General features: G+C 62.3%; 1 protein-coding gene across 1 annotated transcript; it reads right to left on the bottom strand.

Annotated features, from left to right (window-relative positions):
* Positions 1-758: 758 nt before the first annotated feature.
* VAV1 (vav guanine nucleotide exchange factor 1) lies at positions 759-20,243 on the bottom strand. Its single transcript, XM_072848363.1, has 27 exons — positions 19,284-20,243; positions 18,197-18,313; positions 18,049-18,107; positions 17,884-17,949; positions 16,954-17,062; positions 16,740-16,826; positions 15,738-15,806; positions 14,506-14,612; positions 13,655-13,751; positions 12,721-12,816; positions 10,804-10,872; positions 9,891-9,977; positions 9,506-9,591; positions 8,756-8,888; positions 7,836-7,945; positions 7,624-7,725; positions 6,855-6,952; positions 6,400-6,422; positions 6,233-6,278; positions 5,976-6,112; positions 3,928-3,993; positions 3,744-3,775; positions 2,860-2,976; positions 2,684-2,771; positions 2,457-2,571; positions 983-1,131; positions 759-907 (listed from the first exon to the last, which is right to left on the bottom strand). Exons 1-27 carry the CDS (start codon positions 19,485-19,487, stop codon positions 854-856), a joined length of 2,523 nt encoding a protein of 840 aa, XP_072704464.1. The 5' UTR covers positions 19,488-20,243; the 3' UTR covers positions 759-853.
* Positions 20,244-20,884: the final 641 nt, after the last annotated feature.

Consider the following 20,884-nt stretch of genomic DNA (forward strand, 5'->3'; position numbering starts at 1 on the left):
ACCTTGTCCCCAGCTGGATGCCTGGGTCCCTTCCTAGTGAAGGTGACCCTATGACCTCATCCATGTCTTCTGCCTGGATCCCTTCTTGGAGATGTTGACCCCATGGCCTCGTCCCCACCTGGACAACCGGGTCCCTTCCTAGTGAAGGTGACCCTATAATCTTGTCTGTGTCCCCTCTCTGGACACCCGGGTCCCTTCTTGGACATGTTGACTCCATGGTCTCATCCCTGCCTGGACACCTGCATCCCCTCCTGGATGCATCAACCCCACAGTCTCATCCCTGCCCCGATGTCTGGGTCCCTTCCTGGAGACATCAGCCCCATGGTTTCAGCCCTGCCCAGATATCTAGGTCCCTTCCTGGACACTTGGGTCCCTTCCCGGAGACATCAACCCCGTGGTTTCATCGCTGCCCAGACGTCTGGGTCCCTTCCTGGACACCTGGGTCCCTTCCTGGAGACATCAACCCCTGGTCTCATCCCTGCGTGGACACTTGGGTCCCTTCCCGGAGACATCAACCCCGTGGTCTCACCCCTGCCCAGACACCTGGGTCCGTTCCCAGAGAAACCGATTGCACAACCTTGACCTCATTGCCCGCCCGGACATCTGGGTCCCTTCCCAGAAAAAAACAACCCCGTGACCTCGTCCCCCACCCGGATGCCTGGGTCCCTTTCCGCAGAACCCAACCCTGCAGCTCGTCCTCATCCTCATTTATTGTCCCTCCTGGGCAGGAAGAGGCATAAATTAATGGGGGAGGGGCGCGGGGGGGAAGGGTGGGGAGGGATGTGGTGGCCTCTGCGGGGCGACACAGGTCATGGGACACAACGTGGTGGATGGGGTGGGGTGGGGTCCGTGGTCAGCAATACTCCGAGTAATCTTCCTCCACGTAGTTTGCAGGGAACCATCCAACCTGGGAGAAGAAGGACACGTTGGGAGAAGGTGTGAGGAGCTTGGGGGGCACCCTGGGGTGGGGAAGGGGCCATACCCGCCCGTAGATCTCTCCTTTCCACCAGCCTGTGTGGCCCTTCTTGCTGAGGACACGGATGATGTCGCCCTCCCGCAGCGTCAGCTCCGTCCGGTCCCGGGCGCAGAAGTCATAGCGGGCTTTGGCTGAACCAAAGCTGCGCACGGCTCCTGGGGAGGGGGGGACATGGACACAGACAAGTCCCCCAGGTCATCCCCCATGGCTGTCCAAGTCCCCTCCATCTGGTCCTTGTGGCCGTTTGTGCCCCCTCGACTGTCCCATGGTCCTTCCCTCAACCCATCCCTTGGCCATCTCCACTGACGTGTCCCCAGAGCCCAGCCCCAACTTGTCCCTCTTGGCCATTTGTCCCTCCTTGACTCATCCCATCGCTGATCCCTCAACCCATCTCTTGGCCATCACCAACGACTTGACCCCATGACTCAACGGCCCCCCTCGTCCCTGTCCCCCTTGGCCATTTGTCCCCCTCCACCCGTCCCATGGCTGCTCTCCTCCCTTGCCCTCAGCCATTCCCTTAACTCATCCCTTGGCCACTGCCCTTGTCCCATCCCTGTGACTCAGCTGTCCCCCTCAGCCTGTCCTCTCGACCATGACCGAAGGAGGAGGACCCCACCATGTCCATCCCACCACCACTGCATCCACCCTACCACCACCCCCCTGATGGGGGACCTCACCACCTCCATCCCACCACTGCCACCCCACCACCTCCATTCCACCCTCATCCACAATGAGGGACCCCACCACCTCCATCCCACAGCCACCACCACCATCCATCCATCTGTCCCTCCGTCCCACCATCCTCCATCCATCTGTCCCACCATCCTCCATCCATCTGTCCCACCATCCTCCATCCATCTGTCCCTCCATCCCACCATCCTCCATCCATCTGTCCTTCCGTCCCACCATCCTCCATCCATCTGTCCCTCCGTCCCACCATCCTCCATCCATCTGTCCTTCCGTCCCACCATCCTCCATCCATCTGTCCCTCCGTCCCACCATCCTCCATCCATCTGTCCCACCATCCTCCATCCATCTGTCCCTCCGTCCCACCATCCTCCATCCATCTGTCCCTCCGTCCCACCATCCTCCATCCATCTGTCCCTCCGTCCCACCATCCTCCATCCATCTGTCCCTCCGTCCCACCATCCTCCATCCATCTGTCCCACCATCCTCCATCCATCTGTCCCACCATCCTCCATCCATCTGTCCCTCCGTCCCACCATCCTCCATCCATCTGTCCCTCCGTCCCACCATCCTCCATCCATCTGTCCCTCCGTCCCACCATCCTCCATCCATCTGTCCCTCCGTCCCACCATCCTCCATCCATCTGTCCTTCCGTCCCACCATCCTCCATCCATCTGTCCTTCCGTCCCACCATCCTCCATCCATCTGTCCTTCCGTCCCACCATCCTCCATCCATCTGTCCCTCCGTCCCACCATCCTCCATCCATCTGTCCCTCCATCCCTCAGGTCCTACCTGGTGGCCGGGGACTAGCCCGGCTCTCAGGCTCCTTGAAGGGCACCACGAGTGCTGTGTCAAGGGCTTTGAAGCAATCCTTGAGCGAGCTGTGCTGGTAGAACTCCACCAGCTCCTGTGGACAACGTGGTCAAGCCCCGAGGTGACCACCAGCCCTCAACCCCAACGTGGGGGGGACCCAGAGATCCGGGTTGGGGGGGAGCAGAGAAGGGGGCTCCAATGCTCACCACCAGCCCCTTGAACACCTTCTTCTCGGTGACACGGTAGAGCCCGTCCGCCGTCATCACCTTGATGTGCTTCACCTCCCCGCGGTACCTGGGCAGGGGGACGTGGTGGGCTGAGTCGAGGACCCGCGGCCCCCCCCACCTTGTCCCCACCACCCTGAAGGTGTTCCTGTCCCTACTTGATGCTGATAGCGAATTCGCCGGCGTCCTTCACCCGCTGTCGCACCAGGAAGGCGCCGTCGGAGCGGGGCATCAGGAGCTGCTCGGCTTCCCCCCGCTCCATGGGACCAGCGTACCTGGGGATTATGGGATGGGGGTCCTGAGCCCCCAGACTGGCCTCTCCTCTCGGGGGAAATCTGGGGGATTTGGGGAGGGAGGGGGAGCTGGGGGCTGTGGGGCAACCTGGATGAAGGATTTGGGGAGGAACACAAGGAGGGTTGGGGGCTCCTGGGGAAGGATTTTGGGGGGCCCTGGGAGCTATGGGGTGATCACAGGAAGGATGAGGGGTTCAGAAGAAGATTTTGGGGGCCCTGATGCCAAGGGGGTGACCCTGAGGAAGGATTTGGGGGGGCAGAAAGGATGGAGAGCTCAGGGGAGGATTTGGGGTGATCCCAGGAGGGATGGTGGACCCTGAGAAAGGAGCCCTGGAAAAGGACTTGAGGAGCCCCAAGAAGGATGAAGGGCCTGGGGAGGATTTGGGGAGGGCATGGAGGCTATGGGGTGACTCTGGAGGAGGATTTGGGGTGAACCAGGAGGGATGGGGGATCACAGGAGGGATTTGAGGGCCCTGGGAGCTATGAGGTGACTGCAGGAAGGATGAAGGACCCCGGGAAGGGATCTGGGAGGTCCTGGAGGATATAGGGTGACCCCAGAAAGGATGGGGTGACCCTGGGGGGAGATTTGGGGTGACCCCAGCAAGGACAGGAGCCTCATGGAATGATTCATGAGGTCCTGGGGGCTACAGGGTGACTCTGGGGGAGGATTGGGGAGGTCCCCAGGGGCTGTGGGAGCCCAGAGGAGGATTTGGGGTGCCCCAGGGGCTATGGGGGGCCCAAACACCGACCAGGGGTAGACGGAGAGATCCGGCAGTGGCACCTGGGGGAGAGAAGTAGAGTTGGGGATCAAGGGGGGACAGAAGGTGACTCCTCTGAGAGTCCCCCCTATATCCCACAGACACCCCAAACATCTTGGGGACATCAGGGTGGGTGCAGGGGCTCCTGGGGATGTTTTGGGGTCCCCGTACTCACACAGATGAAGGGTCTCACGGCGGCGCAAGGGAACCAGCCCAGGTCACCGTTGGCCACGTTCCTGCCCTGAGGATGAAGGACCATGGGGTCAGGGGAGCCATGGAGGTCCCCCTGCTCCCCAGAAGGCTGGAAGGACCACAGGGGTCCAGCCTGGCCATGGGGGTCCAGCCCCATCATGGGGGTCTGGCCCATCTCCATTGTGGGGGTTCAGCATGGCCATGGAGGTCTATCTCCATGGTGGGAGTCCGTCCCCATTGTGGGAGTTCAGCATGGCCACAGGGGTCCAGCCCCATGGTGGGGGTCCAACCTGGCTGTGAGGATCTGGCCCAGCCCCATCATGGGGGTGCAACCCAACCATGGCTCCCCAACTCATCGTGGTCTAGCCCATCACGGCCGTTGTGGGCTGAGTTCACCATGGGGGTCCAGCATGGGCTTGGGGGTCTGTCACAGCCCATCATGAGGGTCTATTCCAGCATGACCACAGTGGTCTGCCCCCATAGTGGAGGTCCATCCCAGCATGACCATAGTGGTCTGCCCCCATAGCAGAGGTCCTTCCCAGCATGACCACAGTGGTCTGCCCCCATAGTGGAGGTCCATCCCAGCATGACCATAGTGGTCTGCCCCCATGGCAGAGGTCCTTCCCAGCATGACCACAGTGGTCTGCCCCCATAGTGGAGGTCCATCCCAGCATGACCATAGTGGTCTGCCCCCATGGCAGAGGTCCTTCCCAGCATGGCCATGGTGGTCTGGCTCTATAGTGGAGGTCCATCCCAGCATGACCGTAGTGGTCTGCCCCCATGGCAGAGGTCCTTCCCAGCATGGCCATGGTGGTCTGCCCCCATAGTAGAGGTCCATCCCAGCATGACCATAGTGGTCTGCCCCCATAGTAGAGGTCCTTCCCAGCATGGCCATGGTGGTCTGGCTCTATAGTGGAGGTCCATCCCAGCATTGCCATGGTGGTCTGCCCCCATAGTGGAGGTCCATCCCAGTATGGCCATAGTGATTTGCCTCCATAGCAGAGGTCCTTCCCAGCATGGCCATGGTGGTCTGCCCCCATAGTGGAGGTCCATCCCAGCATGGCCATGGTGGTCTGCCCCCATAGCAGAGGTCCTTCCCAGCATGGCCATGGTGGTCTGGCTCTATAGTGGAGGTCCATCCCAGCATGACCATAGTGGTCTGCCCCCATAGCAGAGGTCCTTCCCAGCATGGCCATGGTGGTCTGGCTCTATAGTGGAGGTCCATCCCAGCATGGCCATGGTGGTCTGCCCCCATAGCAGAGGTCCATCCCAGCATGACCATAGTGGTCTGCCCCCATGGCAGAGGTCCTTCCCAGCATGGCCATGGTGGTCTGGCTCTATAGTGGAGGTCCATCCCAGCATGACCATTAGTGGTCTGCCCCCATAGCAGAGGTCCTTCCCAGCATGGCCATGGTGGTCTGCCCCCATAGTGGAGGTCCATCCCAGCATGACCATAGTGGTCTGCCCCCATGGCAGAGGTCCTTCCCAGCATGGCCATGGTGGTCTGGCTCTATAGTGGAGGTCCATCCCAGCATGACCGTAGTGGTCTGCCCCCATGGCAGAGGTCCTTCCCAGCATGGCCATGGTGGTCTGCCCCCATAGTAGAGGTCCATCCCAGCATGACCATAGTGGTCTGCCCCCATAGTAGAGGTCCTTCCCAGCATGGCCATGGTGGTCTGGCTCTATAGTGGAGGTCCATCCCAGCATTGCCATGGTGGTCTGCCCCCATAGTGGAGGTCCATCCCAGTATGGCCATAGTGATTTGCCTCCATAGTAGAGGTCCTTCCCAGCATGGCCATGGTGGTCTGCCCCCATAGTGGAGGTCCATCCCAGCATGGCCATGGTGGTCTGCCCCCATAGCAGAGGTCCTTCCCAGCATGGCCATGGTGGTCTGCCCCCATAGTGGAGGTCCATCCCAGCATGGCCATGGTGGTCTGCCCCCATAGCAGAGGTCCTTCCCAGCATGGCCATGGTGGTCTGGCCCTACAGTGGAGGTCCATCCCAGCAAGACCACAAGTGTCCCGTCCCCACCTGCCACCAGAGCTGCTCAGCCTCGGCCACGGTGACCTCCACGACATCACCGGGGCTGAGGCGTAGGGCAGGACCCAGGGCCCCCGGCGGTGGTGGGACGCCGCTGTAGGGCTGGCTCGCCTCCATCTTGGGCAACCCTGGAAGGAGGACACACGATGGGGGGTGGGGGGATGACCCCAGGCATCGGGGGCATGGACACCCCCTCTGCCCCCCAAACACGTGGACCCAGACGTCCAAGCCCTCCACGTTGTCCTCACCCAGGTCTCCCCGCTTCTTCTCAGGGCCCGGCCGCTGCGACTTGTTCTGGGGAGCAATGAGACCCCAATTAGTCCCAGGGGGGTGGGGAGGGACATGAAACCCCCCAGGGCCTCCCCACTCCCAAATTCAGGGCATTTCAGCCCATTTTGACTCATTCTGCTCTTACCTTCCTCGTGCCAGAGCTTGAATCTGTGGGGTGGAAGAGGAAATGCTCGTTAGTTGGGGGTATTTAACCCCTTGCCCTGATTAACACTTGTTAATTAGGGGCTATGGTGCTAATTAGGCTCCTCTGGGGGTGGGTGGCCCTCGTTAGGGTATCCCATAATGCCCAGCTCCACCTGGGCCTGGGCTAGCCCTTAACACCTTGCTCCACCTGGGCCACCCCTATCCTACAATGCCCTGCCCCATGTTGGCCATCTTGTATCCCACAATGCCCTGCCCTGTGTCAGCCATGTTGTATCCCACAATGCCCCATTCCCCATCCCACAGTGCCCCGCTCCCGGGTGCCATGATGGTCCACTCCCCAGTGCCATGATGGTCCACTCCCCTAGTGCCATGATGGTCCACTCCCCCACAATCCCATGATGCTCCACTCCCCCACTATCCCATGATGCCTCTCACCAGTGCCGCCCCTGCCGCAGGTCCCCAGCCGCCCCAGACACTCCTTGTGCGCGGGGGCCCGGCACCGGCTGCAGCGGTACCCCTGGTAGAACGTGCCCCTGGGGGGACACCAGGACACGGGGGGATGCAGGGTCACAGTCAGCACGAGGGGACACCCGTCAGCCCACCTGCACCCACCCACCGCGGCCCACCCAGGACTAACCCAATCCTAGACCCACCTGGGCTTTGGGCCAACCCAGTCCTTGATCCACCAGGTTCCTGACCCGTGTTGGCCTTGGCCCCACCAGGATCAACCCACCTCGGTTTTAACCCACCCAGGGATTGACCCACCTTGGCCTTGTCCCACCCAGGACTCAACACCCAGGCCTTGACCTACCCTGGTCTTGACCCACCTTGTTGTGCTCCACCCAACCCTTGACCCACCTTGTTCTCCACCCAACAGTTGACCCATCTTGGCCTTGGGGCTTGTCCCATCAGCTCCTTGACCCACCCAGGCCTCAACCCACCCAAGACTTGACCCACGTTGGCCTTGGCTTACCCAGGACTCAACCTACCCAGTCCTTTACCAACTCAGAGCTTGACCCACCCAAGGCTTGACCCAGCTTGGCCTCAACTCACCAAAGGGCCTGACCCATCAAGACCTCATCCCACCTCCAATCACCTACCTGGGGCCTCCCCTTCTCCCAGAGCCCCCCAACCCCATCTCCCATGTCACCCTGTCCCCCATTGTATCCCCAGGAGAGTGAGGGACATAATTTTGGGGTCCTACCTGAGCAACATCTGGCAGGCCCTGCAGGACGTGGTGTCCTCAAAGGAGAACATCTGGAAGTCATGCCCGTCAGCCAGGGCGTGCTCAGGGAAGATGTTGGAGCTGGCAAGAGATGGGGGGACTTGGGTCTGGTGGGGGAAAATTGGCCCCCCTGGGGCCACCCAGCCCCCAGTGGGGCAGGTCTCCCCACCCCTGGGTGGAGGGGCACCTACAGGGCCATCTCGAACTGCTCCAACCACTTCTTCTTCAGCTCACGGGTCTTGAAGAAGAGCTCGTAGCCCTGCAGCCCGGCCGTGTCGATGAGCAGGAAGGTGTGGGTCCACTGTGGGCACGGGTGGGGCTCAGCGGTGCCCTGACACCAGGTTCACTGCCACCCGGATGCCTGGGGCCACTGGGGACCGCATTCCTGGGACCACCAGGCTTCAGTGTGTCCACTAAGGACCTGGACACTTGGGTACACCAAGGACCTGGATGCTGGGGTCCACCACAACTGGACACTTGTGTCCAGGGACCAGGATGCTTGGGTCCACCAGACCTGGACACTTGGGTACACCAAGGACCTGGATGCTTGGGTCCACCAGACCTGGACACTTGGGTACACCAAGGACCTGGACGCTTGGGTCCACCAGTCCTGGACTCTTGGGTACACCAAGGACCTGGACGCTTGGGTCCACCAGACCTGGACTCTTGGGTACACCAAGGACCTGGATGCTTGGGTCCACCAGACCTGGACACTTGTGTCCACCAGGGACCTGGACGCTTGGGTCCACCAGACCTGGACTCTTGGGTACACCAAGGACCTGGATGCTTGGGTCCACCAGACCTGGACACTTGTGTCCACCAGGGACCTGGATGCTTGGGTCCACCAGACCTGGACACTTGTGTCCACCAGGGACCAGGATGCTGGGGTCCACCAGACATGGATGCCTGGGTTCACTGGGGGCCTGGACACCTGAGTTCATTGGGAAGAGGACACCTGGGGCCACTAGGAACTGGACATGTGGGTCCACCAGGCTTCAATAGGTCCACCAAGGACCTGGACACTTGGGCCCACCAGACCTGGGTGCTTGGGACCACCAGGGACCTGGACACTTGGGTTCATTGGGAACCAGACGGCTGGGTCCCAGGGTACCTTCTTGCCATCACGGGGGCCGAGGCCACCATCCCGCAGTTGGTGGCTCTGCAGGTCCACAACATCTTTGGCCTCGTAGGAGTCCCCACGGCGCTTGCAGATGATCAGGGCCTTGTCCAGGAGGAAGCCGTACCTGGGGACAGGGATGGGGCTGGCACTGTGTTCCCAAGGCCACCGCGCGCCTTAGGCTGTCCCCACCACTGCCCTGGAGTGGCCCTTGCTCTGTCCCCTGCTCTGTGACAAGGGTGTCCTCAAGGTGTCCCTGCATTCCCATCCTTATGTCCCTGTGGGTGTCCCAATGGGGGTCCCTGTGTTCCCATGTCCCCATGGTGTCCCTGTGGTGTCTCCCTGTGTTCCCATGTCCCCATGGTGTCCCTGTGGTGTCTCCATGTCCCCAAGGTTGTCCCCACATCCTTCTGTTTTCCTCATGTCCACGTGATGTTCTCATGATGTTCCTGTGGTGTTCCCATGTCTCCATGGGTCTCCCCATGGTGTCCCCATGGTGTCCTTGTGATGTCCCTATGTCCCCATGGGTGTCCCCAGGCTCTTGTGGTGTTCCCATGTCCCCGCGGGTGTCCCTGCAGCATTCCCATGGGTGTCCCCATGTCCTTGTGGTGTTCCCATATCCCCATGGGTGTCCTTGCAGCTTTCCCATAGGTATCCCCAGGTTCTTGTGGTGTTCCCATGTCCCCATGGGTGTCCCCATGGTGTCCCCATGGTGTCCCCATAGTGCCCCTCGCCCTGTCCCACCTGTCCACCTTGGAGCGCCTCTCGGTGCTGGAGACCTTCAGCTCCCCGTCGATTTTGGGGCGCCCGAACTGCGCCAGGGACTGCGACTGTGCCGGACATCAGCAGGGATGTGGGGGACACAGAGGACACATGGGGGGGACACAGGGATAGGGGGGACTTGGGGGGACTTGGGGACATGGGGATATGGCGGACTTGGGGGGTCCCAGGGATGTTGGAGGGGTTTTGGGGGCTGGGGGCATCCCCACCATGTTGTGGAGGCAGAGCTGGACACTCGGGAGGATTAGGGAGGGTCTGGGGGTGCAGGGGGAGCCGGGGCAGTTTGGGGGTGCCACAGGGTGGTTGGGGTGTCCCAGGGGAGGGTTGGGGGGGTTGGGGGAGTCCCCACCATGTTGTGGAGGCAGAGCTGGACGCTCGTGAGCTGTTTCAGGGTCTCGTTGTCCCGTTTGACTTCATTCACGCACTGTGCCAGGTCCTGGGGGGGCACCAGTCAACACCCCCAAACCCCCAGATACCCCTGGGGACCCCCCCAATACCCTCTAGCCTCCCTTGACCCTCAAATACCTCCCCGATCCCAAAGACCCCCTCAGGAACCCCCAAATCCCCCCCTAGAGCACCCACATTTCCCCCAGCACCCCCAGACCTCCCAGGATATGCCAAGACCCTCCCAGGACCCCCCCAGAACCCAAGAGGAGCCCCTCAGGACCCCCAAGACCCTTCAGGACCCCAAACCTCCTAGGATCCCTCCAAGACCCCCAGGAGCCCTCAGAACCCTCCAAGACCCCCAGGATCTTGCCAGGACCCCTTCAAGACCCCCAGGACCCCTCAGGACCCCCCAGACCCCCAGGATCCCACCCAAGGCCCCCCCAGACCCCTCCAAAACCCCCAGGACCCACTAAGACCCCCAGAATCCTCTCAGAGCCCCCAAGACCCTTCCAAGAGCCCCAGGACCTCTTCAGGACCCCCATGTCCCCCAGGATCCCCCCAAGACCCCTCAGGACCCCTCCAAGAGCCCCAGAACCTCCTCAGGACACCCCAAGTCCCCCAGGATCCCCCCAAGACCCCTCAGGACCCTTCCAAGAATGCCACGACCCCCTCAGGACCACCCCAAGACCTCCCAGGACCCCTCTAAGACTCCCAGGACCCCTCCAAGATCCCCCAAGGCTCTCCAGAGTCCCCCAAGACCCCCAGGACCCCTCCAAACATCCCCCAGCTTCCCGCCCCGGCCACTCCAAGACCCTCTGGATCCTCCCCAGGTCCCCCAGGCCCCTCCAACCCCTCCGGGGCCCCCCAGGACCCACCCTCATGGCATCCAGGGCCACCCGCAGCCTCTCCCTCTCGGCTGGTTCCGGGGTCAGCTTCACCAGCTCCTGGGGGCCAGGGGTCAGAGGGTGAGGCTGGTCCCCCCCTCGGCAAGGACCCGGGTGTCTGGGGCCCCCAAGGGACCCAGGCACACCCCAGGGGACCTAGATGTCCCCTGAGGGACCCAGATGTCCCCTGAGGGACCCAGGCATGCCCCAGGGGACCTAGATGTCCCCTGAGGGACCACCCAGATGTCCCCTGAGGGACCCAGGTGTGCCCCAGGGGACCTAGATGTCCCCTGAGGGACCACCCAGATGTCCCCTGAGGGACCCAGGTGTGCCCCAGGGGACCTAGATGTCCCCTGAGAGACCCAGATGTCCCCTGAGGGACCACCCAGATGTCCCCTGAGGGACCCAGGTGTGCCCCAGGGGACCTAGATGTCCCCTGAGGGACCACCCAGATGTCCCTGAGGGACCCAGGCGTGCCCCAGGGGACCTAGATGTCCCCTGAGGGACCCAGATGTCCCTTGAGGGACCCAGATGTCCCCTGAGGGACCCAGGCGTGCCCCAGGGGACCACCGAGATGTCCCCTGAGGGACCCAGGCACGCCCCAGGGGACTTAGACATGCCCCTACCTCCCCAAGGGACCCAGGCATGCCCCAGGGGACCTAGATGTCCCCTGAGGGACCCAGATGTCCCTTGAGGGACCCAGATGTCCCCTGAGAGACCCAGATGTCCCCTGAGGGACCCAGGCGTGCCCCAGGGGACCACCCAGATGTCCCTGAGGGACCCAGGTGTGCCCCAGGGGACCTAGATGTCCCCTGAGGGACCACCCAGATGTCCCTGAGGGACCCAGGCATGCCCCAGGGGACCACCCAGATGTCCCTGAGGGACCCAGGTGTGCCCCAGGGGACCTAGATGTCCCCTGAGGGACCCAGCTGTGCCCCTGGGGACCTAGATGTCCCCTGAGGGACCCAGGCACGCCCCAGGGGACTTAGACATTCTCCCACCTCCCCAAGGGACCCAGGCATGCCCCAGGGGACCCAGATGTCCCCTGAGGGACCCAGGCGTGCCCCAGGGGACCTAGATGTCCCCTGAGGGACCACCCAGATGTCCCTGAGGGACCCAGGCGTGCCCCAGGGGACCTAGATGTCCCCTGAGGGACCCAGATGTCCCTTGAGGGACCCAGATGTCCCCTGAGGGACCCAGGTGTGCCCCTGGGGACCTAGATGTCCCCTGAGAGACCCAGATGTCCCCTGAGGGACCCAGGCGTGCCCCAGGGGACCACCGAGATGTCCCCTGAGGGACCCAGGCACGCCCCAGGGGACTTAGACATGCCCCTACCTCCCCAAGGGACCCAGGCATGCCCCAGGGGACCTAGATGTCCCCTGAGGGACCCAGATGTCCCCTGAGGGACCCAGGCGTGCCCCAGGGGACCTAGATGTCCCCTGAGGGACCACCCAGATGTCCCTGAGGGACCCAGGCATGCCCCAGGGGACCACCCAGATGTCCCTGAGGGACCCAGGCGTGCCCCAGGGGACCTAGATGTCCCCTGAGGGACCCAGATGTCCCTTGAGGGACCCAGATGTCCCCTGAGAGACCCAGATGTCCCCTGAGGGACCCAGGCGTGCCCCAGGGGACCACCCAGATGTCCCTGAGGGACCCAGGCGTGCCCCAGGGGACCTAGATGTCCCCTGAGGGACCCAGATGTCCCTTGAGGGACCCAGATGTCCCCTGAGGGACCCAGGTGTGCCCCTGGGGACCTAGATGTCCCCTGAGGGACCCAGGCACGCCCCAGGGGACTTAGACATTCTCCCACCTCCCCAAGGGACCCAGGCATGCCCCAGGGGACCCAGATGTCCCCTGAGGGACCCAGGCGTGCCCCAGAGGAGCCAGGCATGTCCCCGGTGAGCAGACCTGGAGCAAGAGGTGGTACTTGAGCACCCGCTGCATTGGCACCATCAGGAGGTCCCTCAGGGAGAAGCGCCCGTTGTTGGCTCGTTGGGAACACTCCTGGGGGTCACAGGAGGTCATGGGGGTCACAGGGGTCATGGGGGGTTCACAGGGGGTCATGAGGTTCAGGGGGTCATTGGGGTCATGGGGGTCATGGGGATTGGGAGCGTCTGGGGGACATGGGGGTCACAGGGGGACTGGGGGAATCAGAGGGGTCATGGGGGGACATGGGGAGGGGTCCCGGGATGGACTGGGAGTGTCCCAGGGGGACCAGTGGGGGTCCAGGGGGACTAGGGAGGTCCCAGGGGTCCCGGGGGGTGTCAGGGGACCCTATGGAGGGGACCCAGGCATCTGAGCCCACCTGCAGCTTCATGGAGGGGTTGTGGGTGGGGGTTTTGGGGGGTTTGGGGGACCAGGGGTTCAGGGGGGTCAAGGGGGTTGGAGAAGGACCCAGGCATCTGAGCCCACCTGCAGCTTCATGGAGGGGTTGTGGGTGGGGGTTTTGGGGGGTTTGGGGGACCAGGGGTTCAGGGGGTCAAGGGGGTTGGAGAAGGACCCAAGCATCTGAGCCCACCTGCAGCTTCATGGAGGGGTTGTGGGTGGGGTTTTGGGGGTTTGGGGGACCAGGGGTTCAGGGGGTCAAGGGGGTTGGAGAAGGACCCAGGCATCCGGGCCCACCTGCAGCTTCATGGAGGGGTTGTGGGTGGGGGTTTTGGGGGGTTTGGGGGACCAGGGGTTCGGGGGGGTCAAGGGGGGTTGGAGAAGGACCCAAGCATCTGAGCCCACCTGCAGCTTCATGGAGGGGTTGTGGGTGGGGGTTTTGGGGGGGTTTGGGGGGACCAGGGGGTTCAGGGGGGGTCAAGGGGGGTTGGAGAAGGACCCAAGCATCTGAGCCCACCTGCAGCTTCATGCGGAGGTCGGTGTTGGTCGCGAGCTGGTCGAGGCGCCGGGCAGCCGCTTCCACCTGGCTGCAGTAGCGGCCGTAGAGGAGGAACCTGCGGGGATGGAAACCACCCAAATTGACCTGAACCCACCCAAAACATGGACGGAATCTGCCCCAAACTGAGCCAAAATCGGAGCTGACACCAGACCCGGAATCAGAGCCAGAATGGACCCGCAATGAACCTGAAATTGGACCCAAAATAGGCAGAATTGGCCCTCAGATGGTCCTGAAGTTGGATGCAAAATGGACATGATTGGAGCTGATATCAGACCCAAAATGGACAGAACTGACCCAAAATGGATCTGAAATCAGACCTGAAATCGACAGATTTCACCCCAAAATGGACCTGAAATGGGACCCGAAATGGACGGAATTGCCCCCAAAATGGACCTGCTGTTAGACCAAAAATGGACAGAACTGGACCCAAAATCAGACCTGAAATTGGACCCCAAATAAACCCATATGGGACCAAAAATGGATCCAAAATTGGCCCCCAAATGGACCCTAAAATGGGCCTCCCCCCCCATACACCCATTGCCCCCCAGGACCCTCTCAGGACCCCCAATGCCCCCAGGACCCCTCCAGGACCCCATTGCCCCCAGGACCCTCTCAGGACCCCCATTGCCCCCAGGACCCCTCCAGGACCCCCATTGCCCCCAGGACCCTCTCAGGACCCCCAGTGCCCCCAGGACCCTCCCAGAAACCCCAGTGCCCCCAGGACCACTCCAGGACCCCCATTGCCCCCAGGACCCTCCCAGGCCTCCCCAGGCCCCCCATTGCCCCCCGGACCCCCCAACACCCCTCACCTCTCCTTGTAGGCGAGGAAGAGGGGGGGCAGCCCCCGGCTCCCCCCGGACCCTCCCAGTGCCCCCCGCAGCTCCCCCAGGAAGAGCCGGTGCAGCTGCAGCAGCTCCTGTGGGGCGAGGGGGGGGGTCAGTCACCGAAAGAGGGGGACCCCCCCTCCAGGACCCTCCCCCAGAGCCCACAGACCCTCCCAGCACCCTCTACTGTGGTTACTGGGGGTTACTGGGAGCACTGGGAGCGGTAACTGGGAGGACTGGGACGTTACTGGGCATTTCTGGGAGCAGTGGGAGGGGTTCCTAGGAGTACTGGGAGTACTGGGGGGGTACTGGGAGCACTGGGAGGGTGACTGGGAGGAATGGGATGGGTTACTGGGCATTACTGGGAGCAGTGGGAGGAGTTACTAGGAGTACTGGGAGTACTGGGGGATTACTGGGAGCACTGGGAGGCGACTGGGAGGAATGGGATGAGTTACTGGGCATTACTGGGAGCAGTGGGAGGAGTTACTAGGAGTACTGGGAGTACTGGGGGATTACTGGGAGCACTGGGAGGGCTACTGGGAGGAGTGGGATGGGTTACTGGGCATTACTGGGAGCAGTGGGAGGAGTTACTAGGAGTACTGGGAGTACTGGGGGATTACTGGGAGCACTGGGAGGCGACTGGGAGGAATGGGATGGGTTACTGGGCATTTCTGGGAGCAATGGGAGGGGTTCCTAGGAGTACTGGGAGTACTGGGGGATTACTGGGAGCACTGGGAGGGCTACTGGGAGGAATGGGAGGGGTTAGTGGGAGTACTGGGAGTACTGGGGAATTACTGGGAGCGCTGGGAGGGCGACTGGGAGGAGTGGGATGGGTTACTGGGCATTACTGGGAGCAGTGGGAGGAGTTACTAGGAGTACTGGGAGTACTGGGGAGTTACTGGAAGCACTGGGAGGGCTACTGGGAGGAGTGGGATGGGTTACTGGGCATTACTGGGAGCAGTGGGAGGAGTTACTAGGAGTACTGGGAGTACTGGGGAATTACTGGGAGCACTGGGAGGGCGACTGGGAGGAATGGGATGGGTTTCTGGTCATTTCTGAGAGCAATGGGAGGGGTTACTGGGAGTACTGGGAGTACTGGGGGTTACTGTGAGCACTGGGAGCCCTGGAGGGTGACTGGGAGGAGTGGGATGGGTTACTGGGCATTACTGGGAGCAGTGGCAGGGGTTACTGGGAGCACTGGGGGTTACTGGGGTCACCTCGATGTTGATGAAGATGCTCTCGAGGTCTTGGGGCTGCAGGAAGTGCCGCAGCGGCCGCAGGAAGTGCTGTGGGCACTGGGGTTACTGGGAGCACTGGGAAGGGGCACTGAGGACACTGCGGGAACTTGTCCCAGTGCCCCATGTCCCTGTCCCTGTGTCCCCGTCCCCTTCATCGCCATCTCCATCCCTGTCCCACATGTCCCCCAGTGGCCCCAAGCCCCCCACATCTCCCTTGTCCCCATGTCCCCCCCATCCCCAATGTCCCCTTATTTCCCCAATGTCCCCCATGTCCCCCCATCCCCTGTGTCCCCCATGTCCCCCTGTCCCCCATGTCCCCTTATTTCCCCAATGTCCCCCATGTCCCCCCATCCCCTGTGTCCGCCATGTCCCCCCCGTCCCCAATGTCCCCTTATTTCCCCAATGTCCCCCATGTCCCCCATCCCCTGTGTCCCCCATGTTCCCCCTGTCCCCCATGTCCCTTATTTCCCCAATGTCCCCCATGTCCCCCTGTCCCCAATGTCCCCTTATTTCCCCAATGTCCCCCATGTCCTCCCATCCCCTGTGTCCCCCATGTCCCCCGTCCCCAATGTCCCCTTATTTCCCCAATGTCCCCCATGTCCTCCCATCCCCTGTGTCCCCCATGTCCCCCTGTCCCCCATGTCCCCTTATTTCCCCAATGTCCCCCATGTCCCCCCATGTCCCCCATGTCCCCTTATTTCCCCAATGTCCCCCATGTCCCCCCGTCCCCAATGTCCCCTTATTCCCCAATGTCCCCCATATCCCCTATCCCCTGTGTCCCCCATGTCCCCCCTGTCCCCCATGTCCCCTTATTTCCCCAATGTCCCCATGTCCCCCCATCCCCTATGTCCCCCATATTCCCCTTGTCCCCAATGTCCCCCATGTCCTCTTACTTCCCCAATATCCCCCACATCCCCCATATTCCTCCATGTCCCACCATGTCCCCAGTGTCCCCCGTGTCCCCCCACGTCCCCGTCCCACCTGGCAGATGGACTCGAGGGTCTCGGTGTACCTCTCCTCCGTCTGTCTCAGCTCCTGGATGCAGCAGAGCCTCCGGTCCACCTCCACCTTCTGCGGAGACAGTGGGACCCAGGTGTCCGGGGGGGGGGACACCCAGACATCCCGGGGGGACCCAGGCATCTGGGAGGGGACCCAGACATCCTGGGGGGCCCCAGGCATCTGGGAGGGGACCCACCATAGCCGGGGGCGGCTCCACCCGCATCAGGTCCTCATAGATTTCATCACCATCGTCCCCTTCGGCCTCGACGCAGTCGTAGAGGTCATCGTCCTCCTCCGCCGTGTCGCTGCGTGGGGACAGCCCGGTACCCCTCTGCACCCCGAATCCCCCCAGATCCCCCCAAATACCCCCTGGTGTTCCTCTAATTACCCCCCCATTTCCCTGGTATGCCTTTAATACCCCCTAATACCTCCCAATGCCCCCAAGACCCCTCTAATACACCCCCAAACCCCCTGGTACTCCCCTGATATCCTAATACCCCCTGGTACCCCTTAAATACCCTCAATCCCCCTCCACTACCCCCCTAGTACCCCTTGATACCCCTCTATTGCCCCCAATACCCCCTGGTGCCCTTCAAACCCCCTCAAACCTCTATAATACCCCAAATTCACCTATAATGCCCCCTAATACCCCTCCATTGCCCCCCAATACCCTCTGGTACCCCTTAATACCCCACCCCTTAATACCCCGATACCCCCTGGTACCCCTCTAATACCCCCAAATGCCCCTTGATACCCCTTATTAACCCCTTACGCACCCAGGAACTCATTTAGTCTCCCCTAATAACCCTGGTACCCCCGATACCCCTTAATACCCCCTAATGACTCTTAATACCCCCTAATATCCCCCAATACCCCCTAATGCCCCCTATGCCTCCATTACCCCCAATACTCCCCTAGTGCCCCCAATACTCCCTAGTTCCCCCAATGCCCCTAGCACCCCTAACCCCTCCAGTACTTCCCAACACCCCCTAAAACCCCCTAATGCCCCTTAATACCCCTCTAATATCCCCCAATACCCCCAATAACCCCCTAGTGCCCCCTAATGCCCCCTGGCACCCCTAACCCCCCTGTACCTCCCTAACACCCCCCAACCTGCCCCACTCACTCGATGAGGTCAGAGAGGCCACTGTAGATGTCATCGTCCCCAGCGCAGTCCTCAGTAGGGAAGGGCCTGGGGGGGGGACACAGCCCGGACGCCTGGGTCCCTCGGGGACCGGACGCCTGGGTCCCTTGGGGAGGGGCCCCGGACGCCTGGGTCCCCTGCACTCACGTGAAGCCTTTGCTCTGGGCGATGGGGGTCCAGGAGAGCGTCGAGAGGGTGTCAATCACCTGGGGACAGACAGGGGACATTGCGGGGGGACGGGCAGGAGCCGGACGCCTGGGTCCCCCCGGGTCTAACCCGGACGCCTGGGTCCCACCTTGCCAAAGTCCTGGACGTCGAAGAGGTCGAAGGCACCAAAGAGCCGGTGCTTCGGGAGCCCAAACTTGTCGGCGCAGGCGGTCAGGAAGGTGCGGATGTTTCTCAGGCACAGGAACTGTGGTGGCACCGTGTCACCGTCACCAGCACCATCACCATCACCCCCATCAGCACCCCCATTGTCACCATCACCATCATTGTCGCCGCCACTCTCACCCCCATCAGCACCATCAACCCCATCATCTTCCCCCATTTGTGACCACCATTGTCACCACCATTGACACTGGCACCTCCATCACCTCTGTCACCAACACTGTCATCGGCACTGTCAACCCCCATCATCAACGTCACCAACACTGTCGCTGTCACCCCCACTGGCACCACGATTGACACTGGCACCTCCATCATGTCTGTCATCAACACTGTCATCGTCACTGTCACCCCCATCATCAACATCACCAACACTGTCGCTGTCACCCCCATTGGCACCATCACCATCATCATCATGATCGTCACTGTCACCGACACCATCATTGTCACTGTTACTGTCATCCTCACTGGCACCAGTACCATCATCATCACCATCATTGTTGTGGTCATGGTCATCGTCACCCCCCCATGGTCACTGCCACCATCAACATCATGCCCATTGGCACCATCAGAGTCACCCCCATCGTCACCAACATCATCGTCATCACCATCACCATCACTGTCACCCCCATCATTGTCACTGTCACCACCATCATCCCCATTGTCAACACCATTATCAACTGGTACCATCACCATCATCCCCATTTTCACCATCCGTCATTGTCACCATCAACCCTGTTGTCACTGTCATCGTCATCCCCGTTAGCACCACCATCACCATCACCCCCGCTGTCGCCATCCCCGCCATTGTCCCCGTCATCATCGCCATCACCCCATTGCCATCACCCTCATTCACACCAGCCCTGTCATTGTCACTGTCACCATCATCCCCGCTGGAACCCAGCACCCCTGTACCCCTTTCTGGGGCAATTACCCCCCCAGTTACCCCACCCTGGGGCAGTTCCACCCCCCCGGTAGGTATTTGCCCCTGGTCGCACCTGTGACATCTGGGGACGGGGACAGATGTCGCGGGGGGGCACGGCACGGGGCAGGAGGGCGTTGAGGAGGTGGCAGAGCAGCACCCCGTCCCGCAGCGCCTGCGCCAGGTCCCACACCTGCCCCTCGGGGCTGCTCGCCCGGTGCCCCGCGGGCAGTACCCGTGCCGCCACCAGCCAGCGGGCGCACTGCCGCCATGCCTCCATGTTGGGGGAGACAACAGCGATGGCGTCCCAGTGGGATGGTGTCTAGGGAGGAGCCGATGGAGATGGGTCCTGGTGGGACCACTTCTGGGGAGGAGCCACAGAAGATGAGGTCCTGCAGAAGCCACAGAAGATGAGGTCCTGCAGTGCAACCACTTCTGAGGAGGAGCTGATGGAGATGGGGTCTTGGTGGGACCACTTCTGGGGGGGAGCCAATGGAGATGGGGTCCTGATGGCACGGCGTCTGGGGGGAGCAGCAGAAGATGAGGAACTGCAGTGCAACCACTTCTGGGGAAGAGCCGATGTGGGAGATGAGGCCCTTGTGGGATGTTGTCTGAGGAGTAGCTGATGGAGATGGGTCTTGGTGGGACCGATTCTGGGGAGCAGCAGAAGATGAGGTCCTGCAGTGCAACCACTTCTGGTGAGGTTCTGACAGAGGTGAGGCCTTGGTGGGACCACGTCTGGCGACAAACCGACAGAGGTGAGGCCCTGGTAGGATGACTTCTGGTGAGGAGCCGATGGAGATGAGTCTTCGACCACTTCTGGGGAGGCTCCCACAGCAAGGGGGGTCCTTGCCCCCCAAGAACCACCACGTCTGGGGAGGAGCCAGTGGCAATGGGGCCCCACGACACAGCCACCGGCGGTGAGAAGCGGCTGGCGTCAGTCTCCTTCCCACTGCTGCCGCCACGCCTGGAGAAGACCGGGTGCCGGTGGGCTCCTTCCCCCTGGTGCACCCACGTCTGAGGAAGCTCAGGCGGCCTCGGGGACCACCTGGTGCAGACAGCAGTGGTGGTGGGGCCCAGCCGGGCCTGGGGGTTCGCGGGGATGCCGGAAGCCAGCGGTGCCGCGCCTGCGCCCCGGGGTGCCGCGGGGGCCAATGGGAACGTCGACGCGGTGCCCGGATGCCGGGGTCCTTCCCGCCCCGGCGCCTGCAGCTGGGGAGGAGCTGCTGCCCCCGGGGGCCCCCCCTGTGGTCACGGCCTGCGGTGGTGGGGAGAAATGGGGGGCCCATAGGGGGACCCAGGCGTCTGGGACCTGTACCCACACCGAGGGTCCCATGAGGGACCCAGGTGTCTGGGCATGGTGACCCAATGGGTCCCATGAGGGTCCCAGGCATCCGGGACCTGTTGGGGGTCTCAGGGAGGACCCAGGCATCTGGGTCCTACCAAGGGTCCGTGAGGGGACCCAGGTCCTGGGGGTGTCCGGGTCCTGCGAAGTGTTCAGGGTGGACCTGGGTGTCAAGAGGGACCCAGGTGTCCGGGTCCTACCAAGGGTCCAGGAGGGGACCCAGGCGTCCGAGGCCAGGAGGGGACCCAGGCGTCCAGAGGGACCCCGGCGTCCTGGTCTACCAAGGGTCCAGGAGGGGACCTAGGTGTTGGGGGTCCACGAGGGGACCCAGG

Source organism: Ciconia boyciana, chromosome 31 (genome assembly GCF_034638445.1).
Source record: "Ciconia boyciana chromosome 31, ASM3463844v1, whole genome shotgun sequence".
Taxonomy (NCBI): Eukaryota; Metazoa; Chordata; class Aves; order Ciconiiformes; family Ciconiidae; genus Ciconia; species Ciconia boyciana.

Excerpts from the sequence above, each read along its gene's own strand:
- VAV1 (XM_072848363.1), bottom strand. The coding sequence starts at position 19,487 with ATGGAGGCATGGCGGCAGTGCGCCCGCTGGCTGGTGGCGGCACGGGTA. Across the intron at positions 8,889-9,505 it reads AGGCGCTCCAAGGTGGACAG|GTACGGCTTCCTCCTGGACA; the intron begins GTGGGACAGGGC and ends CCCTGTCCCCAG. Across the intron at positions 6,113-6,232 it reads GAAGAAGCGGGGAGACCTGG|GGTTGCCCAAGATGGAGGCG; the intron begins GTGAGGACAACG and ends TCCTCCTTCCAG.